The sequence below is a fragment of the Syngnathoides biaculeatus genome, chromosome 11, assembly GCF_019802595.1.
Source record: "Syngnathoides biaculeatus isolate LvHL_M chromosome 11, ASM1980259v1, whole genome shotgun sequence".
NCBI classification, from domain to species: Eukaryota; Metazoa; Chordata; class Actinopteri; order Syngnathiformes; family Syngnathidae; genus Syngnathoides; species Syngnathoides biaculeatus.
Genome location: NC_084650.1, coordinates 23,090,836 through 23,108,594, shown reverse-complemented (window position 1 = coordinate 23,108,594; position 17,759 = coordinate 23,090,836). Strand labels below are relative to the sequence as shown.

At 41.9% G+C, this 17,759-nt stretch overlaps 2 protein-coding genes across 8 annotated transcripts in view; one reads left to right on the top strand and one right to left on the bottom strand.

Moving 5' to 3' along the window:
• Positions 1 to 168: 168 nt before the first annotated feature.
• On the bottom strand, positions 169 to 17,168 carry LOC133508874 (cationic amino acid transporter 2-like). 5 transcript variants are annotated; one of them, XM_061835385.1, is made up of 14 exons: positions 17,097 to 17,168; positions 10,390 to 10,467; positions 7,376 to 7,439; positions 6,378 to 6,801; positions 5,862 to 6,017; positions 5,598 to 5,763; positions 5,320 to 5,456; positions 3,578 to 3,800; positions 3,342 to 3,478; positions 2,576 to 2,678; positions 2,354 to 2,487; positions 2,112 to 2,278; positions 1,921 to 2,029; positions 169 to 838 (listed from the first exon to the last, which is right to left on the bottom strand). In XM_061835385.1, the coding sequence occupies exons 1-14, from the start codon at positions 17,144 to 17,146 to the stop codon at positions 708 to 710; spliced, it is 2,079 nt and encodes a 692-aa protein (XP_061691369.1). In that variant the 5' UTR covers positions 17,147 to 17,168; the 3' UTR covers positions 169 to 707. The 5 variants fall into 5 exon arrangements, with proteins under 5 accessions (XP_061691369.1, XP_061691370.1, XP_061691372.1 ...); XM_061835386.1 differs by lacking the exon at positions 17,097 to 17,168 and adding an exon at positions 10,731 to 10,847 and having other exon boundaries at positions 10,390 to 10,623; XM_061835388.1 differs by lacking the exon at positions 17,097 to 17,168 and having other exon boundaries at positions 7,372 to 7,439; positions 10,390 to 10,459.
• anxa6 (annexin A6) overlaps positions 11,225 to 17,759 on the top strand; it is a 20,344-nt gene continuing 13,809 nt past the window's right edge. For 2 of the 3 annotated variants that reach the window (XM_061835392.1, XM_061835391.1), the window contains exons 1-8: positions 11,255 to 11,365; positions 12,440 to 12,481; positions 15,488 to 15,572; positions 15,665 to 15,759; positions 16,597 to 16,710; positions 16,787 to 16,877; positions 16,956 to 17,035; positions 17,155 to 17,211. In XM_061835392.1, coding sequence (XP_061691376.1) covers positions 12,479 to 12,481; positions 15,488 to 15,572; positions 15,665 to 15,759; positions 16,597 to 16,710; positions 16,787 to 16,877; positions 16,956 to 17,035; positions 17,155 to 17,211 — 525 coding nt within the window. In that variant the 5' untranslated portion in view covers positions 11,255 to 11,365; positions 12,440 to 12,478. Of the gene's footprint in view, positions 11,366 to 12,439; positions 12,482 to 15,487; positions 15,573 to 15,664; positions 15,760 to 16,596; positions 16,711 to 16,786; positions 16,878 to 16,955; positions 17,036 to 17,154; positions 17,212 to 17,759 lie in introns of all 3 variants that reach the window. The other variant, XM_061835393.1, reaches the window with a different exon arrangement.

Genomic DNA, 17,759 nt, shown 5'->3' with positions numbered 1-17,759 from the left:
ATTTTGAAACTAAGTAACAGTTGTGAGCATGGCGTGCAGTAGGTAATCTGAATTCAAAGGATTGATTGTTAGGCAGTAAATCTGAGTGTGAGGGTGGTAAATTCTTTGTCCTTGTAACTTTTATTCCTAATGCTCCACAACTGTGGAAAAAAAAACTCCTTAAACAGCTTAAGGACGTTAGGTTCTCTTTAATTAAAGTATACATTCACAATTTATCATTAGAAAACATGTAAACTCTTCATATTTCAACTCTGATACAAGAAACATGCTAAAAGGCGTCGACAACAACAATCGGAAAATCCTCTAACGTCCGGCAGGTGATAAAAATAATTGTGTAAAAAATGAATATCAATAAATCCCAATTACAAATTTCTTATAATCCAAAGAAAATTAAAAAGTACAAAAATTAGCAGCAGATTTGTCTTACTTTGTACATCTAGAGTTTAATAAGCACACGGATGCAGGAACGACTTCACCAAAAAAATTACAGATAAATATGATTAATAAGAAAAGTAGTGCGGAACCTGACAGTAGAAAACATGAAATGAAATGTGCGTGGAAGCTTGAACTGCATGAGCGTGTGATGAAGTCATTGCGAACCACGGATGCTTAGCAAGGAAAGCCAGCGGTGTTTACAGTTAACTCACATTTACAAAACAGCGACTCACAGTAACATCTCTCTACATCTCGCCCCATCCCGCCGGCGCTCATAATCGGCACACCTTTAACATGTCCTTGTCTGCTTTTTCACTGATGGTTTCGATGGTTGGAGGCTTGGTTTTGTGATGCTTGTTCAGGACGCTATAATGCAGCCCGTAGCCAAAATAGATGAGCAGGCCTGCAAAGATGAAATATTGTGTTACGCTTCACTGACTTGACCAATAGCATAAAGTGGAACCTCCAAAATTAAACAGCTCCGTGACGGAAATGGACTCATAATCCAATTATTTACTGCCACTGATCAATATATTTGTCAAGTACGATTCTCAACGTGGAACAGGATTTTACCCAACTCCCATCCATCCATCCATCCATTTTCTTGGCCGCTTATCCTCACAAGGGTCGCGGGAGACAAACAGCCGCACTCACAATCACACCTAGGGGCAATTTAGAGTGTCCAATTAATGTTGCAATTTTTTGTGATGTGGGAGGAAACCGGAGTGTCCGGAAAAAACCCACGCAGGCACGGGGAGAACATGCAAACTCCACAACAGGCGGGGCCGGGATTGAACTCAGGTCCTCAAAACTGTGAGGCCAACGCTTTCCAGCTGATCCACCGTTCCACCTTTTCCCAAATTGTGTGTGAAATTCAAGCTTGTGCATAAATGTAATGAAGAAAATACGCCACTAGATGGGAGCGTAGCATCACTGGTATTTAGCGTTAAATGGAAAAGTTCATCTCGGCTGGTCGTGTGGATTGTCAACGTGAAAAATGCCAATGGATGAAGTTGGAAGTAGAAGTTGGACAAGTTTCGGCTTTTCACACTGGAAAAGCGTGGATATGCATGCTAAAAATGGGATGTCGCGGTAGATGATAGAAAGTGTGCATCACGACTGTGACGGTGTTTTGAACACCATTTTAAAAAGTCATCAACTCCAACCATGCTATGAGTCAGCATCGCTCACGGGAGGTTTCTAGTTGAATGTCTTTAATATATATATATATATTTGCCTACAAAAACCCTTTCTCAGTCATGTTTTTTGCCGTTTTATAGCTTGATGTGTCATGAATACAAGGTGTACTGATCATATTGCACTGAGCTGTTTTATGGTTATCATGACACTTTTCCTCTTTGCCCTCACTGGTATCCTTTTAAAGGTGACATTAGGAATAAAAACACACACACATTGTATCACTTTAGATGAGTTCGACTTTGGAGGTCACATTGTACTTCTTTCTCATCAGAAGCGTAGTCTCACCTATTGCCATCCAGATAGCGTAGCGTAACCACGTGGCGCCTTCCAACTGGAACATGAGGTAGATGTTTATAAGAGCACTCACAATGGGCAGCAGAGGGAGTAAAGGCACCTATTGAGCACACGGATATCCAAGTGTTGACATTGATATCTTGTGGTTGGTTACTCATACTCCTATTCTAAAATGCATTCACCATGAAGGACGCCTTTTGGGAGTTCTGTGGGTGCCTCCAGATGAGAAAAACGGCAAACATCAAGATAAGGGAAAGGATGGCGACCAGCATCACACTCCATGTCTCCACGCGGTATAAGGCATCGATAGCCAGGCTCAGGGTGATGCACAGACCAGCCACACATGCAACTGCACACAGACATCACGAGAAAGACAATGACGAATGTGCAGGGGCGAAATGAGAACTAAAGAGCACATCCTTACCGGAGAGTAAAATCAGACTAGTAACTCTTTTTGAGGTCTCTGAATTTGGAGACGATGGCGGCTTTATGAAGCCAAATTTGGTGTTGGATTCTATGATTTGTAGACATCCGTCATCAGATGGAGCGACCTGATACCTTGAATGACACATGAACGTACACGTACACCACATGAAAGGATGTTGTGCAAAACATCCAAGGTCTTAATGAAGATATAATGTGTCACCTCAGTATTAGGATACATATCGCCACAAGTGTGTAAGCAAAAAGGGTCCCGATAGACATCATCTCCACTAAGGCGTCCAGGTCAAACAGCAAAGCCATGATGGCTGAAAATGAAAGAAAAGCAGTATTTCTAGTTAATAAAACTGAGCATATACAGCACATATTGTGGATGTACTTTAGATTGGAGCAAGGGGTGGTAGTTCCCCCATGAAGTAGGTGGCACTAATTTTGTTCTTCTTTTCCCATATGTAATTGAGAACGAACACAAAGTAGTGACTCAATTGAAAAAAAAACCCCAAAAGAGTAATTTTTTTGTATTTCTAAATTCCAGCTCCTGTCTATCAAGTATGAAGAGCCAGTAAAAATTTCTTTGATTTATGTGGTTGCATGCTGTTTTATTGCTTTTTTTGTGTGTGGTATGAACAGTTTTTATAACTACAACATTTCTATTGGTTGATTTAAAATGTGGGTCAATTTCCACGAAAGGCTAAAGTAGCACAAGCACAGTGTGCCACTGATGTGAATTGTGTCGATCTGTATCTAGCTACAGTATCTATTTTTCTATCCGTTGGCTGAAAGGATGAAGGATTCTTTTAGTCTGCATTATTCATCAAATGGAAAAGCACATCAGATAGTAAGAGAGAGAAATGGAGCCCAAATATGCAGCTGGTACACCATAATTAAAACAAAACAAAACTACATAAAACCTGATGATACGCAAGAGTTCAAGTCCTAATCCCACCACATACACATACACAGATCATTACCTGCCACAGTCCCAGATGATATGGTTGCCACAGCAGGACTACCCCTGGAGGTGACTTTGGTCAAGGGTCGGAAAAGAAGGCCATCTCTTGCCATGGCGAACATCACCCTGGGCATCGGGAACATGGAGCCCAAAAGGCTGCGCGGACCAATTAAAACTATCAACAAACTAGAAACACCTTAACAGGGTGTTGTTGCAATCAAGCATTAAAATTAAAGTTAAAGATTGGGCTTATACCTTGTGGACAAAGCACACAATGACCCCACAGCCACGACATATTTGGCGGCACCCCAGCCGATGTGTTCGAAGGCAACGGGAAGGGGGCTTTTTTGGCTGAGCATGTAGTAAGGCATCATCAGTGTGAGCGCGGCAGAAACAGCAAAGTAGGCCAAGAAGCAGATAAGCAGAGAGGCCACAATCCCAACTGGAACAGACTTTTGAGGGTTCTTCACCTCCTCGCCTATTAGAAACACAAAAAAGTCACAATGATATCAAAGATTGACTTTGGACTTTTTTTTCACTACAAACGCTGGTAATGATTAGTGCAGATTTTTGCATTTTTTGCAGAATATTAAGTACAGCAAGTTATTACCCTGCAAAGGCGTAATTTAATTTTGTTTTTCATTTTCAGATGTTCATTTAAAGGTCTACAGACACATATGGCATGATTTTTAGAATCTGTTTAATTAAAAAAAAGAAAAAGCCAGCCGGAATGGACCCATCCGTTTTTTCACCACATATCATGATGTTGTCGTGTATGGATTTTTGCATCTCGTGGCATGAAAATCTTTTCGAGGCATTCGTTTTGGAGAAAAAGCAGTAAGTGACATTTTTTTTCCAGACGTCCACACTGGTGGCTTCGTGTGTTTATACCAGTTTTACCTGCGGGAAAGTAGCTGTTTTTTCCTACGTGTTAGCCAAAATTCCGTCTCATTGCATTGCTGAATATTGCTTCAACAATAGAGAGGATGGATTCACTCTCCATACATTTCCAAAAGGTCCGGTTTGTTGTGAAAAATTGATTGCACAGGTGCAAACGACGAGAGTTTCGTCAGTTCCAAATTGCAGGTAGGTGTGTATAGAGGTACTGAAAAAACCCAATAGTTTGGGGGGGATGTAATCCTCTCGTAACGTAACAAAAGACCCGCATCACAATAACTGAATAAAGTACGTAAGTCAGGGGTGCTACTGTAAATGTGTCGATGTGCGTCTGTGTCGATAACGTCGTGGCTGAGGCGTAGTCGTCGCTTGCCGGTGGCGTTGTTCATCGCCGTCGCGGAGGTGGATCGTATAGGGAGGTGGTTTGGCCGTGTGCGGGAGGAGAAAGGAGCTCCCCCCGCACCCCCACCATCCAGTTACTTCATCCGGCATGGGTCCGCCTGAGTATGCTACATACTGTCATACATACTGTCGGGCAGTTTGTTGTTAGATAGAAGTGAGCCGCATATCATCTAAACATGGCTCGAAACAATAGGGTTATATTGCCCCAGTCAATTCACTCGATTGTGAGATGTTGTCTTCTTTGAAAAGAGGTTCCGTGTCAAAAGGGGCGTCGGACCATTCCGAAAGTCCCTGTTGTTCCTCTCCCATAGCAGGTGCCACTATGTGTTTTCAATGCAGAATGTCCCAGTGTGATGTCCGCAGATGATGTTGCAGGCAATATGGCTACCACTTGGATGTCGTGTGAGACTCCTGCAACTTTGCGCATGAATGACACGCTCTCTGCTTGTTTATTTTTTTTTTTTGATAGACATTGAAGTGAATCATTTTATATGTAGTTTTCATAATATCTATTTTAAAACGTATATAGGGATGTCAGTAGACCTTTAAGGTGGAGTAAGGACGAAATATTCACCTTGAATGTATTTTCTTTTTTTTTTTGCTGTAGTGGTCCAATAAAATGATTCATTTTGATGGAACAGGCCACATTCAAAACATGAATCATGTTATTGCCTGTGCATGTAAAGGGGTCTTCTCACCTGTCGTTGCGATACAATCAAAGCCCACAAAGGCGTAGAAGCATGTTGCGGCCCCGGCCAGGGTTCCACTGAAGCCGTAGGGAAAAAAGCCACCCATTCCAAAGTTGCTTGTCAGATTGGCGGTGGTGCTCAGGTTACTGCACAAAAGAGAGCATTATCTCGTCGGCGGGTTCAATGTCCTGCAATCTGGAGGGTGATAACGTTTTATCTGCTCACAAGAGGATGCTGCATGCACCCAAACACAGACAAGACTTGTAGCTACAACTCTTTCACTTTACCTGAGTTGCGCTGTGGCGTTGAGCAAATCCTCTTCACTGATTTGCCAGTTAGCGATGTCTCCTTTGATGAAGCCTGAGATGGCGACAAAGACCAAAACCAGGATGTTGACCCCAGTAAAGACCTTGTTGATTGTGGTTGACTCTTTCACTCCAAAGGAGAGCAAGCCTTCCAGGAAAACATAAGAAGAGGTCATATTAGATTTGACATTTGATACTTTGGTTTTTTTTTTTTTGTCCAGGTCTGAGTTAGTAAAGCGACATTACCAGACAGAATCATAATGAGAAAAGCGGCAAAGAGATCTGGGTAGGGTGCCAACCCTGGAAGGTCCATCGCTGCATTCTCTGCCAAGTATTTGGACATGACACCCCCGATGAGGTCATCAAACGTCCCACTCCATGCAATCGCAACACTGGACGTCCCTGAGCAGAAAGTGGGTGACAAAATGCAATAAACCGAGTCGCCATGTAACTGCAGCCATAAAGACAGAAAATACGCGTTGATATTTCCAGGCATCCGCTAAACTTTAGACTTTAGCGGTTTATGGTCTTATTTACATGGCCGTAAGACAAGATTATACATATGTGAATCATCTTTGAAAAATCTACTTCAACAACAGGTGGAAGGTCACAAGATGTATCATGCGGATGGTTGATCATTTATATTCGGTACGCTCTGAATATGTTACATAAGGAAATTAAAAGGCTCATTAATCAATCAAGCATTCCCCCGACCGCACGGCAGTTACCGTTAGTGTTAGGATCAAGATAAAAGGAACTTACCGATGACATAGGAGAGAAGCAGATTCCATCCGGTGATAAAAGCCAGCAGCTCCCCGACGGTCACATAGCTGTAAAGGTATGCTGAGCCTGTTTTAGGAACTCTGGAGCCAAACTCTGCGTAGCACAGTCCCGCAAATATGGATGCCAGGGCGGCGATGAAGAAGGCTATGATGATGCTGGGCCCGGCCGTTTCTCGGGCCACTTCACCGGAGAGCACGTAGACGCCGGCTCCAAGAGTGCTGCCAACACCGAGTGCCACCAGGTCCAGAGTGGTCAGGCATCGATTAAAGGTGGACTTCTCCCCATCGGGCTCCAGAGGCTTCGTCCTGGACAGGCTCGCAAAAAACGACTTCAGCAGTGCCATGCTTGGGCTCGGGATGGAGAAATGTCGGGTTTGGAGAGGCAGACGCAGGTGTGAGTGCAGCTGGATGTTGTGGAAGAAGGGAGGGAGTGAGGAGAACAAGTAAAAGACAGCGAAGAGGAGTAGCAAGGGCGGGCCATTCAACGTGTCAATGAATTATTGTCAGGGCAGACCTCGTGTAGGACTCACCCTCTTCCTAATGCTGTACGCAATCATATGAATACAATATTATTTGATTTATGGATCAAGGAACAACATTTACTATTTGAAATGGGCACCCCACTATCATGTTACTCATGAGAGGTGTTGATTGTGAAAAAGTCATTTGTATTCAGTCTTGAAATGTACTGCACTGCTCTTGTGAAACAATCTTCAATTCATTTATTCTTATATCGCCTTTAAAGATGAAATACACGATTAAACGTACGTTTATTGTAATTCACACCTTCTAAGAATTTTTTCCTTCACCAACCCACAACTCCCAGATCTCTTATAAAAAGTTGATTATTTTATAATGTGGTTGTTTGGTTATATAATTGCCACACACATAAAAGCAGCTACGCCCTCCACTCAAGCGTTTGCACCTTGATTTTTTTATGAGCATATTGAGTGAACAATTATTTTGATACATACGAACCACAGCCGGATCTTGCCAGAAGATAACCAAAGATGGCGTCAGGATAATTTCTGTTTCATCACAGCTGTAAACAAATAAAGACATTAAATCAGGATCTCAGTAAGAGATAGCAGTAAAATATTTTTTTTTTTGTGGATGGTGAATATGCAATATCATTGCAAAAGTAAAAGAAAGTGTATGTTGGGATTTTGACACATTTTTCTTTTATCATGTAAACACAACTGTCAATGATGCCTTGCCAAAAGCACCGCAGGGAATACTATGCGAGCACAAAAATACAGTGAAATAAACACTGACACTGACTATCAGCTCAGTGGGAGATTGGGTGCTTCTACTGCGGATGTTGCCACATCCCAAGTCATGACCCTGAGAGTTAATAAATTAATATACCACAGGAGGACAACGTGGTCATGTTGGTCCAGGCTGCATATTCTCCCCGTTATCCACTACCAGGGGGGGATTTCAGCCCTCCTTAATCTCTCCTGGCATCCACCTCAGTAGGCTTGAGGAGAGTGGAGGGCAGCCCGTGCGGACCTTTTCGTCTACCTTTGACCGAAAGTAACGCTTGCCCTCGCTATCTGCTGCGTTGTCTATTCTTCAGTCGAGATAACGGGTTTATTAACAACAACAACAACTGCACATGTGACAAATTGCTTTGTCGCCACCATTATATTATACATAATAAAAGACTGCCTGTGACACATCTCGATTGCATTTACATTCACAAATTGAAATCAGACTTAATTCATCGGCAGATGACATTCTAATTCTACAGAAATAAATGTCCTTGTACTGTACCTTGTTTGCTGTTTCACGAGGAGTGGCTATCGGCAGGCCCGCTGACTTGGATCAAGGCAACATGATTTTTTTTTTTTACCGCAATATATACAAGAGTGGCCAGTGAGACCCTCCCACTCTATGGAATTACTCACAAAGTAGCCTTTCTTGCTCCCTTGTTGGGATCATAATGTGCTCATTATTGCAAAGTCACAACTGTGAACCAAATAACTCAGTGAGAATCTCAAAAATGCTTTTGTCCTAAATTTATAATTGTTTTATTAATTGTCCCTATTAGAAATGTAATTCAATCCAACACAATGCTCTCGAGTTCTCAAGACTGACTGATTTTCAGAATTAGAATCATTGTTATGTGGCAAGTATGTCAAAAACACAAGACAACACAAGTCGATTGACGGAATACTTTTGAGACGCAAAAACATAAAAACACAGTCTTTGAGCAAAGAATGTCACCAACAATGTGGTAATGCTGATACAATATTATTAATGTTTTTTATTGTCCACAATGATGTGAAGTTCTTTAACAATTACAGCGGTTGGAAATTACTAATGGGACAATAGTCTGGTGTAGGGACCAATGTGCAAAGTTTTAAGAAATGTATGCAGTTTAAAGTGTTAATTAGCGCGATAATCTTGCACAATGTCAATTGTGTAAATCAGGGGAGCTCAATGCGTCAATCGCGATCACGGGACAGCGTGCCAAAAAAAAAAAAAAAAGTCAGCCAATGTTCCCTCGAAACTGCGCGTGTGCGCAATTATGCAATGCAGTCTCTTCAGATATTCTGCGTTGTGCGCAAAAAAAATCCAATGCAAATTGAAAGCATAACATACAGCTATTCAGTTTGTGGCATTTTGCAATGTGATTCAATGAGTGAGGGATGACTGGTTGTTACATCCAATGGCACAATTCACATACGCACTGTAAAAAATGAAAAGAAGAAGCCACTGGTTTCTTTTAGGCAGCACACAGAACTTTCTCTAAGAACGACCGCTGCTCCACCACACTCTCTTTTTCCTACTTTACCTTACACCCCACCCAATACCCCCCCCCCCCCCCGCGCTCTTAAATACGTACACTCATAATTACAAGTGTTACAGTACTTACGCAGGCCATCAATATGTTTGAAAATGACAGCGTCCACCACTGCTGCTTTAGTTCACAACACAGTCTGGGCAACGTAGAGCAAAGACGAGCTAGACATGCTGCTTATGTTTACTTTCGATATTAATGGAGAAAGTTAAAGAAGAAATGCTGTTGTTTTATGATGCAATGGCTGTCAGAGTATGTGAATAATCGAAAAAAAAGTGGTTAAACTGGACAAGATTTCCTCTTTTCCGAGTGGGAAAGGTCTGGTCTGAAGCCAAAGTAGAAAGTGCAGGATGAGATGGTGTGTAATTTTAAAATTACAGCTTAGCACAGCCTGATCCAGGATGAAAGCACAGACAATACAGTGCACAAAAACCCAATTCTGGATTAAAAAAACAAAAAACTAAAAAAAAACTATATATATATATAATTTATGTATTTATTTATTCATTTATTTATTTATAGTATATCATATAACATTAATAACAACATTGGGAGCATCATCATCATTACCCCCAACCCCTGTCGGTAGCTCGCGAGAGGCTGGCTGCTTGAAAAGTAAATCTTGGGGTAAAAAAGTCTGGGCCCCCCTGGTGTAAATGGTGCCGATACTTCTCAAGCATGAGTGGCCAGTTTTGGTCAACAGCAGATATGCAAATTGTGCAGAGGGGTGAGACTACAAATGTTACTGCACGAGTGATATATAATTGGCCTGACAGTTGTGTGATTACAATCGCAAGACAAAATTGGCAGCATGTTGCAATTGTAAGTTAACAGTTTAAGAAGTTAAAGGCAGGAGGGAAGAAGCTGTCGGAATCTCTGCTTGTTTCAGTTTGGATTGATCAGTAGTAGCTACCTGAGTGAAGGAGCTGGAAGAGGTGGTGACCAGAATGTAGAAGGTTGAAGTAGCAACATAGGATTCTAGTCAAAATGATGGATTGCCCATGATGACATCACTCGGGACGCTGACAATGCACATGCCCAGTAAAAACGAAATATGTTTTCACATCTAGTGAAAACAAAGTGAAATCATATTCCCTCACATTTTTGTTGTATGATAGCATGTCCGGGGACACCTGGAGGAATAAAGGAAATCATGGGTAACAAAATAGCTAATTTGTGTTCATACCTGTGAATAGGTTGCTTTCCGGGCGCATCCTGCGTCAACGGCGCGTGGAACTGCATACCGAGGGCTTCGCTGAGACAGCTGCAAAGAAAGGGGTCGTCACGTGACTTGGGAAGGTGAAATTGGGTGTCCGATGTTGGGAGGTCATGTCCAGAGGTCACACAACATTGGCAAAAAAAATGGGGATAGTCAAGTGGCTTCAGCACGTGATATCGGGTGTCCGAGATGTTAGAAGATCTGGAAAAAAAAAGAGTATTTAGTCAAAAAATTGTGTATATAAATATATATATATCACCCAAGAAAATAGAAATACCTGTACAGCTATTAGAAATAAAACTACTCACTCTTTGAGAACGACTTCATGGAGACAGGAGGATGGGAAGTGTTTATCTGCGCAGCAATACTGTCATCTAGTGCCATTATGCAGCAATGTATTTAAGTTAAAAAAAAAAAAAAACAATTCACACTTGAGAGCTTTGGAGCTGAGGTCAGCCGGAGTCTCACAAGCTCAAAATTCCAAGTCGGATCTGTAGTAAACATTTTTCTAGCATATTTTTCCTGCCGAATGTAAACTTTTCTATTTTTTTTTTTTTTTTTTTTTTTACTCGAAGGCCACATTCTCACAGAATTTCGATCCTTTTGTTTTTTAAGTGCCAATTTTATGGAATGTCCTAGAATGTGCCTGAGCGCTTTATCATCTTGAGCAGATAAAACGTGGTAGAATCGCTTCGGCTAGTTTGCATGTTCTTTTGCCCAACGACTGCGCGTAAAAAGATGCGTAAAGTTACGCGTGAAGTTGTGCGTAATGCGCGCGCCTGTCGATTGGCGTGTCCTTCTGGCTTACCCCGGCCGCGCGCACGTTGAGGGGAGGCCGTGCGTGCGAGCGCCACACTTTTGCGTCACACCAGAGGAGGACACGTAACGGTCCGCAAAGATCGAGCTGGTCTGCACCATTTTCGCCACAACCCAACTTGAACAGGTAATCTATTCTGATTTAAATCCTCCTTCCGAGAAAATACATACAGCGCAATTTCATCTCAGCTATTCCTCGGTAACCATGCAAATGTAGCGGCTCGTGGAAGAGCTCAAAACAAGATTTGGGACAACTCGTCAACGTGCTTGGCAGTGATTTCTAAGCTTGAGAAGTACTTTATAGAAGCATAAGGATTGGGGTACTGGGAAGGGCGTGGTTCTGGATGCACAGTCGAGGCCCAGACCCTTAGACTGCTTTCGGTTGCTATTTTTGGAAAGACTCACTCATGTCTAAAGCAAACGGTGCTGCATATGAAAAGTTACAGGGATCACTGTCTTTTTTCTCTCTCCTAAAGCTTTGCCAAGTCAGCCTCAAAGTGTTAAAGTGTACTTATCTATACTTATTGATTATAATCCATTCACAGATGAAGATGTTAATTTTACTGCATTGAATAATGTTCCCATCTGCAAGACCTCACTTGCGAAAAATGAATATATTTTGTATTCAAAATGGCAGCACGGTGGATTAGCTGCTAAAGCGGTGGCCTCACAGTTCTGAGGTCCCGGGTTCAATCCAGGACCCCCCTGTGTGGAGGTTGCATGTTCTCCCTGTGCCTGTGTGGCTTTTCTCCAGGTACTCCGGTTTCCTCCCACATACCCAAAACATGCAACATTAATTGGACACTCTAAATTGCCCCGAGGTGTGAATGTGAGTGCGGCTGTTTGTCTCGATGTGCCCTGCGATTGGCTGGCAACCAGTTCAGGGTGTACCCTGCCTCCTGCCTGATGACACCTGGGATAGGCTCCAGCACTCTTGTGACCCTTGTGAGGATAAGATGCTCAGAAAATGGATGGAAATGTTGCGCTTTTATGATTTAGGAAGTAATCCGTTGTAGCAACTGTGAGGTGATGCAGTGAATAGATGAGATGCCCTCTGAGATGCGGGTTTGTGACTCCTCTGTGCATGTCACTGCAGTATACAGTATGCAGTGTAGTACTACAATTGCAGCAAATGCAAAGTGGAATGACATCTTTGACTGCACGAATGTTGTGCATTGCTGTCATATCAATTTCTCCTCAGGCCCCAAGCTCTTGAACTCTCCACTGTGCAAATTCAAAAATGGTAAGTGGACTCTGCTTTTTTTTTTTTTAATGTTTTTTTGAATGAAAATGTTTTGTTTTTTTCCTGCCACCGTCAACGCAACAGTGTAAGGTGTCAGCCTTCACACCTGAGTAGCATTTTTGCAGTTTAAACACAACATCCTCCTTTTACAAAGATAGCGATGCACGGTATTGATTTAGATGATCAAACAGGTGTTGATTTAATGTTCATATTTAAAGGGCTACTGTCGTGAAATGCATGATTTTTAGTATGTTATTACTGAAAAAAACAGGAGCCAGTATCGACCCAGGCATTTTTTTCACCAAAAAACATGATTTTGACGTATATGGCTTTTTGTAACTCCCGCCATGAAAATCCTCTCGAGGGATTTGTTTTTGAGAAGAAGCAGGAAGTGATGTACAGGGCAGTAGCGCACTCAAGTGGACACGTTTGTTTCTATTAGTGTTACATGCGGGAAGGTAGCTCATTGTTCCTTTTTGTTAGCCAAGATGCCGGCTCGTTGCATTGGTGGATATTGCTTGAAGACTTGGGAGGATGGATTTACCCTTCATAAGTTTCAAAGAGGCCCGATTCGTCGTGAAAAATGTACTGCACGGGGGCTAAGGACGAGAACTTTGTGGGTTCCAAATGACAGGTCGGTGTGTATACACGTACTAAAAAAAACCCAAAACAATAGCTGGGGGGAGGACTTAATCCTTTCAGAACGGAACAAAAGATCCACGTCTGTAAGTCAGAGGTGCTAAATGTGTCAATGTGCCCGTTGGCGCTGTATCCGCCGATCACGACTTCGGTCGAGCTTCCGTGTCGCGGACGAGCACGGCTTCGGCCGGGGAGGCTCATACATACTGTCTGGGAGTCTGTTGTTAGTTAGAAGTGATCCGCATATCATCTAAAAATGCCGTGAAACGATAGGGTAATATTGCCACTTCACTCGGTTGTGAGACGTTCTCTTCTTCGAAAAGAGCTTCCGTGTCTGAAGTGGTGTGTATGTCTCCCATAGTAGGGGCCACAACGTGTTTTCAATGGCAAATGTCCGAGGTGACGTCACGGGCAGTACATGCAGCCAAAATGGCGACCACCTGGATGTCGAATGACAGGTCTGCAACTTTACGCATGGATGACGCTCTCCGCTCATATTTATTTTGTTTGTATAGACATTGAAGTGAATACTGTTATATGTATTTTTCATTTCAATATCTATTTTAGTATGTTTGTAGGGATGACACTTGGGCTTTAAGGGCAGAATTTCTCACGGCATCACCCTAAGAGGTGTAGCTCCTTTATGTAATTAAGTAAGATACATGATCTCCAAACAGGACAACATTTTATAGCCTACTCATCAGAGAGTGCAGAAAGGCCACATAAAGTATCCAGTCAGTGTGCAAGAGATGAAAACTCTCGACTATTATTCAGACTCTTCCATGTTAGGCCACGTTTCAGGGTTTCTGTTACTGGGGGCTTGTTTGGTGGCCCCGTTGCTATGACAGTGAAGTCGTCCAGCTGTCGTGGGGAGTGAGGGTGGTTGCTTGTGAATGTACTGTGGAAAATGCCTTTTGGCCGACTGCCCTAAAACAGCAGCGGTGTGCACACTAGCTGCCGCCGCATTGAACACTCGGTTATCCTGCAGCACATGATGACTTTGCATTTGTCTTCACAGCTTCTTCAGTGGACTAAAAATCATGTCTGTGAAGAATAAATGATTGGTCTTCACCAGGGGCTTGTTGATAGACTTGTATTCATTACATTTGAAAAATATCCTCACAAATGGAGCTGCTTTGCGTGTAATCTGACTCCTTGCTGCACACTCACTGTCCCACCCCTTTGTCCTTGCACCAGCTCACACATATTTCAGCCCCCCCCCCCTTCTCCACACACACATTGGAGGAGTCTTTTCTGCAAAGGGGCTCAGACAGCTGCAAGTGGTCCACAGCTTTCACGGCAAATTTCTTCAACTCATGACCAGTCACGTATTACTCAGAAGAGCCCCCTGAAGATTACAAATGTAACAACAATATTTTACACGGGAACTTGAAATTGCTGTTGTTTTTGTTGTTGTCGAAGCCATGTGATGGTGACGAAAAAGAGCTGCCCAGAGCTCAATAGGAAGTTTGACAATGAACTTTCACTAGGTATACATGAGTGTAATTATTTGTTACTTTATACAGTAGGGCTGCATAATATAGGGGGGTTGGGGATGGCATTGTAATTTTTTTTGGGCCCAGCTATATATATTGCAATATGACAAAAAGAAATTACAGGAAAACAAAACATAGATATGTGAAAACCAGCTCAAACCGATTTATTGTTTTGACAGTTTATAATAAATTCAGTAGAAAATATGCTAACTTGAGCACAAAGGTTTACTAAAGTCTACCTGCATTTAAATAGGGTTTAGTACATTTAATTTTAATTTAAATAGTGTAGTATTGAGCAGGTTATTGGTCATGTCAGATTTAGAGTTAAAACATTTACATCTTATTTTGAGCGATTTCCCTCTGCTGTCTGGAGCTAGGTTGTCATTGCAAACATAAATCTATTCTTAATCACTTTGTACTAATGGTAAAAAACAACCTTTACGTCCCCTGTTGTACTGTAGTACACACTGTATAGCCATTAGCACATTCCCAACACCACTAATTTCTTTGTCATCGATCTGTTTTACGTACACACACATTTTAACATCAGAGCTTTTGTGACACAATTTAACTCGATGCACGTTGTTGTGTACATCTTACGTGTGACCTTTCATGGTACCCGTATTCCAACTCCCTTTTCCCCTTTTGTAATCTGTTGGAAGATGTTTGTTGTATTTGTTGCATTCTGGTGAGTGATGCATGATCTACTGTATAGTGCAGATGTCCAGTTATTCTTTGAGTACTCCTTAATTATCATACATCTTTTTATTCCAGTAAAGACCATTAGACAATAAAATGTACCACATGATAGTGTAATCTAATGACAACGGTACAGTGTTGTACTTACATTGAAGTGCCTATTTGATCTCAGGTGTTCAGAGGCACAATAACGGCTGCTCCAAATTTTGATCCCAGCGCCGATGCTGAGGCGCTCTTCAATGCGATGAAGGGAATGGGTGAGTGTCTGTTAATTGTACACATGACATGTACAGTACCTGTAATTCAGTACTTTCCACACTCTGTGATGCATGTATTATATTCTCCTCAGGAAGTGACAAAGAGGCCATTTTGGACCTGATCACCTCTCGTAGCAATGCTCAGAGACAGGAAGTCATTGCTGCGTACAAATGTAACTTTGGAAAGGTACGTCACATTAGTACATTTATAGTCATATCGCCCCCCCAAAAAAATTAATCTGTGTTGGGAGAAATTTCAGGATAGACCCAAAATGCACTACAGTATGCCCTTGCCCATTCGCGGTTCACTGTTCACGGCCCCGCCTATTCACGGATTTTGCTCTCCAAGTTTTTATTTTTTATGTACTGTATTCTCACGATCGTAGAGGTTTTAAATTTCTCTTCTAAATAGACGCACATTAGGCATTGCGGCTTACAATGTGGAGCAGCTTATCTGTTAAACACTGTGGTTACAATGCTAGCATGTATGCTAGCACATGTTTTGGCGTGCATGTAAACTACCATGTGATGGCGCTCATGAGGTTTATCTCATTTCACATCTGTAAGTAGAAGAAGCTTCATTGGCCCACACATTGCCTGTGTACGCAGGTCATTACCGACAATGTTGTCTAACTGTTCAGTCTCACTTTCTAGCTTTGAGCGCTACAGTGTCATCGGCAGGTTGCACCGGAGATACACAATCACTGGAAGAGTCACAGAAAGGCATAGAGGTGAAGATTTCTGGAAATACATTAGTCAGTTGTTGTGAATTTTCATATTCAGCTGCTTAATACAGAACATCAACAATGTGGAAAAAGTCTCAAAACTTTGAACAGTTGGAATTATGCATTTAGAAGTTTAGAGAAGGAATGTATATTTTGAGTTCACTTGTAAAGGTCATAGTGCACTTTAAGTTGATCCTGAAATTTCACCTGGAAGCTGAATACTGTATCCCAAACTTGGTGTGAGTAGCATTTGTGATTTATCAGAATAACGTGTCTAAGTGAGAACGCTGTTTCGACAGGATCTCATTGAGGATCTGAAATATGAGCTGACAGGTAAATTTGAGCGTCTCATTGTGAGTCTGATGAGAACACCAGCCTACCACGATGCCAAAGAAATAAAAGATGCGCTCAAAGTAAGACACTTATCCAAGTGTAACGTCAGGGAAGGTGAGTCATATTTCTATTAAGCATGGTACTCCTGTCATAAAGGGAGCTGGAACCAACGAGAGGAGCTTGATTGAAATTCTGGCATCCAGAAACAACAAACAAATACACGATATGGTTCAAGCATACAAGGATGGTGAGACATGTTTCAGTCCATTGTTGATACACGTTTTTGTTTTTTTTTACTACATCTTTACTCCGCATTTGTTTGCAGCCTACGGCAGAAACATGGAGGAGGATGTGATAGGCGACACGTCAGGTCACTTTAAGAAGATGCTGGTTGTTTTACTTCAGGTCAGTTATCTGAGGGTTTAAGGTTGTCAGCAGAAAATTATTTTACTTCGTCAGAAATCACCTGATGATCAGCAATACCCTGTAGTGGCTTCCTGGTGACCTTCTTGTCATGGTTTCAGGGGACCAGAGATGAGTCGGGTGTTGTGGATGCAAATCTGGTGGAGCAAGATGCACAAGTGAGAATTTTTAAGTATTTATATCCAGCAGTGTTAGAAAATTACATCATCCAAAAGTCTGAACAGTGGTGTTTAACCAATATTTTCAGAATAGTATATGTCGCAAAAGTAAATTAAAACAACATTTATTTTTTTTTTAGTTTTAATCAAAATCACAAAAGGTCAGCAAATTTTTCTTGGACGTCAACTGACTGAGCATCTAAGAATTAACTCAAAGTTATTTTGCCACGCCTTTTTAGTTAAACAACATAAGGCTATATTCATTTTATGACTACAGATTAAGCAATGTGACAGATTCTCCATTTTGTATTTGTCAGGCTTCTTCAAGGAGTGGGTAGTTTTGAATTATCTTACAACCCCAATTCCAATCAAGTTGGGACGTTGTCTTAAACATAAATAAAAGTACCAATGCCAGTAATGCCAAACCACATTCTGCATGTGTTCCAACAGCGTGTCTTCGTGGTGAAAGTGTGTGAGTACTAGACTAGATCTGCCTGCCATGTGTGGCGCATTATGAAGCGTAAAATACGACAATGGAGACCCCAGAC